Raw genomic sequence first — 8,210 nt, 5'->3', positions numbered from 1 at the left:
AGGATGGGATGGCCTTTATTCGTAATAAATTATTTTAGAGCAGTTTCAAAAGTCTTTTTAAAATGAGAGTTAAATCTTGAAATTAGGGTATCTTACTTCTCTTTTTAACTTTTAAAATAGAGAAGGTTCGACTCCATAATATTGTCACAATTTGCGATTTCAGTACTTCACAACTTCAATTAGTCATGCATATTGAGTATTTTAACTACGGGGAGCATTCCCCTAACCAATATTTTTGACAAAAAATCTCAACCCTTTATTTAAGTTGATCTAATGATTTAGATTATTTAATTAAAATCCTTTGATAGTTAAAAATGGAAAACCCCACAACACAGTCTAACCCCCCGTAATCTATGTTTCTGTGTGTCATCTCCAGTATATAATCCTTTGTAAAACTCAAAAGATGACAGAAAATTAGAGAATCATTGGAAACCAGATGACTATAGAATTGGATACTCTTATTCAATCATATTTTCCAATTAAAACGTTTATTCTTAGTCTTGAATTCAATTGAAAAAAATATATTTTTATTCAAAATATAGATGTTTGTTAAGGGATAAAATCTCACATCGAATAAAGATGAAAAAATAGACTAATTTATAAGAATTAAGATGAAACCCCAAAGACTCCTATCCAAGCATCAGGACATCGAAGGGGAGACCATTTCTTCGCAAGCGGAGAACTTGGTGCAAGGATTCGCCCGCTTCTCTTCGTTGTGCAATTTCATAACCTGATAATATGCTTCAATTTGGTGATGCATTGTTCGATTAATATTTTCAACTAAATTCTTATTTGGGGTGAACGATTATAACATAGTTTGGACCCTTAGTTTCTATAATCAAGTTACGATTCTCAGTTGATTATTGTGAATCACACCTCCATTCTTCTTGCTTTGAAATAACAATTATAACATAGTTTGGACCCTTAGATTCTATAATCAAGTTACGATTCTCAATTGATTATTGTGAATCGCACCTCGATTTTTCTTGCTTTGAAATAATTGGCCATTATTTTGTTGATTTGTGAATGATAACAAATCGAGAGATAAGTTATTTGTTTAGACCACAAAGTAAAAATAAGAATTTGGGTAAGACAAATACACTTTTATTAATTTTGCCATTCTTAATTGAATTCGTTGATGATTGAATGTGCTTAATTAAGCTTGTCCAAATTGAAAAAGAGATATAGTGAGTTGACTTAACTAAGTATAATGCTTTGAAGTCGAGAGACGTTTATTAATTAATTTTGAGAACTTGACCGTATACATAGAATTGATTTGGGAGTTGTTTGAGCCACATTTTTTAAAAAAAATACATTTTTAAACAGTAATTTGACATCATTTCAATCACACATTCTTTAATAAAATAATATTAAACTTAAATCCAAAACTTTTCTTTATTTTTTAATCATACATTTCCCATCAATACACTATTCAAAAATGCATTCAAATGAATATAATGTGGCTCAAACAAGGACTTGGTAATTGGTACTAAGAAAAATTAACTAAGGTAAACTTGAAATTTTAATATTTGTCGCACATAAGTTAAAATTCAAATAATCCATATCCACAATTTTAAATTATTTTCATAATTTTGTAATTGTTAAATTAATAATTACGAACTATTGATTTTACTTTTACTCAAATAGAAGTTAGGCATAGTTAGAATATTTGAATAAATAGTTTTCATTAGACAATAATTTGAACTCTCTAAGTTCACTTTATTAATTTATTTGACATCGCAACTTACAATATTTACTCGAACATTTCGTAAACTTGTTTCATCATGAATTTTAAGATGGTCTTAGGATTCTTTATGAGTACACAAAGTGTTTTTCTTTTCTTTCTTTCATGCTTCAAAACAATTGATCCCTATCACTTTGTATCATGAGATAAAACGTCTCCATATCTGATCGGGCCTTCTAATATTCGACGAAAACCGTCCATTTCTCCACCAGATACAACCAGTTGAAAGGTTTGGGACTGTAGGTATCACAAACGAAACGTTTGAGCAAAAACTGCCATTCAATGAAAGGTTTGGGACTGCAGCTGCTATTTTCCCTATACTAAATGCTAACATGATATCTGGTTAACAAATGAGTTGGGAGCTGAGGTAGCATTGCAAGCAATTATAACAATACCATACTTTTTTCTGGGTTCCTACCATTATTTCTTTGTCACTTACTAGAAATTGCGAGGAAAACTTTCAGACTAGTCGACATCTATGTAATAGTACTCAAAATCGTCGGTATGATCTTTCAAGACGGAGAAACAGAAAAATGGATGTTCTAGAGAATGATATGAACTATTTATACTATTCCTGCTAAACCTCCAATTCACTTGCGTGCAAATACAAAAACTATGACAGTTACCGTCTAGGAAAAGAGAGACCTCAAAATCTCTCTTTGAAGTGCCAGTTTTAGGAAATAGAATTTTCGACTTCTTACTGGGAAGCAGGATCTCTGAAAGGCTTCCCAAAGGAGATGATCCTCGACTGAAGTATAAAGGGTGCTCTAGATTGACTGCAAATAAGAAATAACAAGAGCACCCCCCCAGGGCACATCCGAGTTGGTGGAACAATCACTTCGCTGGGACGCTGAAAGCAAGGGTGGAGAGTTCGATTCCTGGAGTTAACACTGGGTGCTAAAATGGAGGGGAAGCCATTTGGTTGAACAAACGCCCAGCGAGGAGAGCTCTCTTTGCGGAAGGAGTCCAAATGAGTTGTGGAAACCTGGGAGCCAACAAGGGCACATCCTGCGATTTACCTCCCTGAGCTGCTGAGGGGCCGAAGGTTCAGGGACAAGGATCTAGTCGGACGCAAGCCCGGACACCTTGTAAAAAAAATAAAAAATAAAAAATAAATAAAAAAGAAATAACAAGAGCATTGTTCATTAGCCCTCCAGTCTGCTTAGCTTCAGCATTCTCATATTTATTGTCATCTTCAAGCATCTGTTCATCATCTTATTACACAAATACAGTTAATAATCCCAAATCCCAATCGTGGTTGTACATCAAAACATGCCCCTATTGCTTCTGAACATCTAATGGACAAATAATACTCTATCGACGCTTCTCTTTCTACTATGAGGAATCAGCCAAGTGATTTCTTTGATGCCTAAAGACTTCAGATCATTCGATATCCTAGCAAACCTTCAGGCGAGATTTAAGCCCGGACACCTTGTAAAAAAAATAAAAAATAAAAAATAAATAAAAAAGAAATAACAAGAGCATTGTTCATTAGCCCTCCAGTCTGCTTAGCTTCAGCATTCTCATATTTATTGTCATCTTCAAGCATCTGTTCATCATCTTATTACACAAATACAGTTAATAATCCCAAATCCCAATCGTGGTTGTACATCTAAACATGCCCCTATTGCTTCTGAACATCTAATGGACAAATAATACTCTATCGACGCTTCTCTTTCTACTATGAGGAATCAGCCAAGTGATTTCTTTGATGCCTAAAGACTTCAGATCATTCGATATCCTAGCAAACCTTCAGGCGAGATTTCAATTTCTATAAGGATTGAACGAAAATGAGAAGTCACATTACACATCTCAAAACATCAATTTTCTTAATATATCATGCTTTGGCATTTCCTTGCCACTCTACCACAGCAAACTTGTTCCACCATGACTGACAGATACCCATAAACTTATTTATAGTGGTGCTGGTAAAACTCATTCATCAAGAGACAATTCATTTCCTCTGAGACCACAGCATTACAAGAGAGAATCCCATCAGCGACATGATTACAGTCTGCAAAATGCAAGCAGAAATTAGAGTAATCAAACACCATCATATACACAACCATCTATTGCAGCAATTAAAACATCAGTAATGAAATAAAGAGAGAGCCAAAGTCCAGATTTTTTGTTGTAAGTTCAAATTAGAGATATAAACACAACCAGCTTGATAAATTATCAGGATGTAACTGTTTAGCCACAAGTAAAAATAAATATTCAAGAAGCGAGCAATTGATGTCAACCTACATATCAAGTGATCCCACCAGATCAGTTTGAAGACGAAAGCCATAAATTATCAGCACCAGCCACTATATATGTAATTCTAGAATTAGTTGTATCAATTTTTCAGCAAGCAAAAACGACTAGGTTCAGACCAGAAGTCATTTATGTGTTCTACACAAGTGAACTTGTGGACTTACAGAAATAGCAGGTGGCACACTAACAAGTGGATCTTGGAAAAATTTATTTGCAAGTGCAAGGGCCAAAAGACTGCTCTGCATCCCTATAAGAAGGGGAGGGAGATTGGTCAGACTCCAAAAACATCATTATCCGACAACAAGGTAACAATATTGCAGAGCCGTCAATTACCTGTTTCATAGGATAGTGTCCTTTGTAGAGCTTTTACATCTGGTGCATCATGGAAGACAACACCAGCAAGGGAATATCCAGAAATAAATGCTGATAAATGGAATGCAATCACAAGAAGCAAAACAGATATCCCCGAAGGGGACATGACTGATTTTATGTTAATAGCAAGTGGAGCACCAACACAAAGAGCGGTCACAAACACCGAAAGTGGAGGCAGAAGTGGCCGGATGGCATTGCATATTCGAGGAAAGAACCTGCACACACAAGTCAATATAGGTAAGAGACACTAATGTAACTAAAAGAAGAGGGTTAAAAACACAGACACAAAACTTCAAATGTTATTTTACTTGGGTCATCGAACTTTTTTTGTTCCAACTTAGTCACTGAACTTTCACTTCTGTTTAGTGCTTAGTTTAGGGCCTTTAGGCACTCCATTTGTCTAAATCGTGAACAGAAATGTATACATGTGGCATAAAAAAAAAAAAAAAATAGAAAAGACAAAATTCTGTTAAAAACTTGTCCACTTTGATGAGCTAGAAAGATTTCAAAGCTTCTTTATGCCATGTCCTCAATAGTCAATTCCATGAACCTCATTAATTTTATTAACTTAATTAATGGAGACAGGTAGAATGCCTAAACTGATGGTCTTGATAAAAGTTAAAAGTTCAGTGACAAAATTGAAACAAAAAAAGTTCGATGACTGACGTGAAGCAACACAGTTGGGTCACTAACAGTGTTTTTAACCTTTGATCTGAGGGGTACAAAGCAATATGTTTAACTAATTACCTATTCAAAAGTAACCCAGCTGCAATGGGAGTGACCACAATCTGTACAATATTTGAGACCATTCCTTTCACATCAACAGGCAACCTTTTGCCAATTAGCAATAATGACAAGAATGGGGTAACCAAGACTGCAGTTGCCGTAGACAGTGATGTCATGACAATGCTAAGTGGGGCCATTAGTGGATCTGTTAAAAATGTAGCATAATTGGAGAGCTGGGCCCCACTAACACATGAAGTCAACATGATCCCTGCAGCTGATCCACATAACTATAGGAGTTAGATTTTTATATCAGCTTTTGAGCAAAAAAGAAAAAGGATATTTACCTAAGGAAGTTGGAAGACCGAATATAGACATTGAAATCATGCCAAAAAGATACCCAAGGAGGGGTTTCACAATAAACTGTCCTACATAGCCAGCAAAAATAGCAGCTGGCCTATTGAATGCTTCAAGAAAATCTTTTTCACTAGAATTAACTCCAACCGCAAACATCAAAAAGCCCAACGCTGGGGCGTAGTACCTGAAATGGTATATAGACAAAAATTAAGAGTAACGTGGGGGGTGGAACTAAACCTTAATTTTAATAAATTTGGGATCTATTATGTTGACGACAAATTTCAATAAATAACTTTGACTTCTCTTTAACAACTTAAACTTTCAAAAGATGTGGTTCAACATGATACCTAGATACATAAAGGTCTTAAATTCAAGTCTTACAACCACAGTATGTGAAAAGTGTGCAATTGGCAGCCTTTCATGAAAGATGAATTCCGCCCATACTTGAGGGGGATTGCTCAATATAATTTTTGAATAATTAATTTGTCCCTACGTTGACATCTTAAGCTTTTACACAGTGTGGTTCAACAGGTTACACGGATCCTTTCACCCCATTTCATTGCTAATATCATTGTTGCATTTACTAGAAGATAAGCCAAAAATTTAAGAGCGCTGTATGGCAAGATGAAATGTAAGGCGCAAACAATCCTGAAGTTCATTAAAACAAGGTATAGAGCCCACGTGTCAGGAAGCAAATTAAATGTGTAATGATTCATTTTATTGCACATATTCCCTCCTTTGAGAATACTATAGCATGGGCAGTGGCAGAGCCAAGAAATGATTTGTGATGGGCTAAAATTTAAAAATTCTAAATAAACTCACGTTACAAGAGATCAAGTTTAGGAGACTGCGCTCATTACATTCATTACAAATAGTATCAAACACTCATGAAATACAATGTCTCACTACATATTCGTACCTTTTCTTGCAAAATACAAAATAGACGCTCACCTTTGAAAACATAAACAAATAGAAGCATGATAAACATAAGCAAATGATATATATCCACCAATCAAAAACTAAAATATACTTAAATGAATACTATTTTAAAGAATTTTACAACCAGCTGTTTCAAATAACTGAAAGTTTTGTCCAAAAATACATTATTGTATGTCATCATTCTCAAAATAGTATTTAATGTGGGAATCAATCTTCTATACCAACAAATTTCACGATGAGTGAAGAATCCACCCAAAGTGAAAAAAAAAAAAAAAAAAAAAACACGACAAGGAATTTCGAGGGTAAAAAAATTGATTTCTTTCACATCCATGTTTGATTAAACTTCTATAATATACATATATTCTTATTATTTATATATAAATAAGTTCTTATTAATATTCTCTTTATTATAAGATTAAATATAAAGTAAGTTGATCGTGGTTAAAATAAGTAAGTTTCTTTCTTATAAGTATGACTAAGTTATATATGAAAATATTTTTAGAACTAAAAAATCTAATTACTTTAAGCTTAGCCAAATATTTAGTATCTCTTACTATTAAAATAAGAAATTTATTTCAGCTCTAATCAATTCAATTTTATTTATTATGAAAGTTTATATATAATTATAAATAAAACATGCATTAAACAAAAATCTAATTTGGTAATAAATTGTTCACATTCCATTAATATCATGAAAGAATATTTGGATAATTGGACTTGGGATATATGAAGCTGGGCTAATATAGATATTTAGGCCAATTTAACTATAAAATCCCTTTTCTTTTACCATGCGGGTTGGGGCAAGGATGGGCTATAGATCTGCCTCTTGGCATGGGCTTATATAGGCATCACAATGATTACTTGTTGATATTGCAGGTAAATTTTCTATGAGATTAGGATATGCATGAGCATTTGCAAAGACTATCATCCTAATACATTAGCATGAATCAAAACAAGTAAATGCACATCACCGACCATCTTAATCATTTAAAGAATAGAACATACCTGTTCGTGAACCATGTAAAAGAAGGCGGATATATAAGAGCCAAAATTGTACTTGCAAGAACCACTTGAGGCAGAATAGAATTTGCCCCCTTCAAAATCTCAACAAAGGAAACCTCCTTTTGATTAAGCAACCAAAATTCAAGTCAAACCAAAAACCACCGTTAGTGAAAGTTCCTAAGAACTACAAATGATAATAGCTTTCAATAGAAATAAATTTCACATGCATTAAGGACTATTCTACTCTAAAAAAGAACACATACGTACTGCTAAATTTTTTCCCTCTCCTAACGTTTGCTCACTCCTCTTCCTCTAAAATAGTTAGAATCCTAGAATCGTGGCCATCTTGAGTTTAACATTTTTTTAGGTTCTTCCGCTGTATAATTTTGTGTCCAACTCTCCCTTTATTTTTGTGGTTGACAATTTGTTGACACTTGATAGTAATTAGCATTTTTCCACTGATTGCTTTTACTTTAGAATTTCACATGCTGCTGACATTGTTAATGAGTTTAGGCCTGCTGTTTCTTTTGCCTTTTGTCTTTCATTTATGTCAAAAAAGGGTTATTTAAGTAAAAGACAATTCAGTCTTGTCTTTGTACTCATGAAAATTTGGCAGTCAAATGCAGTTGAATTGACGTAAATGTTTTCCTCTCCTTACAAGTAAAAAGCCATTATGGTGAGACATCAAATGAAGAGACGGTAAATGATTTGAAGACGAATTATCTTCAACCAAGAGAGAATGAGAGAACTCAAAGAGTGTATGGGAACAGTCAAGGATTGGCATGCGGACCAAGGTGAGCTTAGAGTAACAGTCTTC

General features: G+C 34.0%; 1 protein-coding gene across 2 annotated transcripts in view; it reads right to left on the bottom strand.

Moving 5' to 3' along the window:
- Positions 1–2,865: 2,865 nt before the first annotated feature.
- Positions 2,866–8,210, bottom strand: part of LOC111379482 (probable sodium/metabolite cotransporter BASS6, chloroplastic) — an 8,628-nt gene continuing 3,283 nt past the window's right edge. The window contains exons 4-10 of one of the 2 annotated variants that reach the window (XR_002700051.1): positions 7,397–7,512; positions 5,443–5,636; positions 5,120–5,372; positions 4,334–4,587; positions 4,165–4,247; positions 3,495–3,758; positions 2,866–3,148 (exon numbers count right to left, since the gene is read on the bottom strand). Coding sequence is in view for 1 of the 2 variants with exons in the window: in XM_023002855.1 (XP_022858623.1) it covers positions 3,699–3,758; positions 4,165–4,247; positions 4,334–4,587; positions 5,120–5,372; positions 5,443–5,636; positions 7,397–7,512 (960 nt within the window). In the remaining variant the exon portion in view is untranslated. Of the gene's footprint in view, positions 3,149–3,215; positions 3,759–4,164; positions 4,248–4,333; positions 4,588–5,119; positions 5,373–5,442; positions 5,637–7,396; positions 7,513–8,210 lie in introns of those variants that run through there. The other variant, XM_023002855.1, reaches the window with a different exon arrangement.

This window comes from Olea europaea, unplaced genomic scaffold (assembly GCF_002742605.1).
Source record: "Olea europaea var. sylvestris unplaced genomic scaffold, O_europaea_v1 scaffold1995, whole genome shotgun sequence".
Lineage (NCBI taxonomy): Eukaryota > Viridiplantae > Streptophyta > Magnoliopsida > Lamiales > Oleaceae > Olea > Olea europaea.
This window is presented reverse-complemented; position numbering and strand designations above follow the sequence as displayed.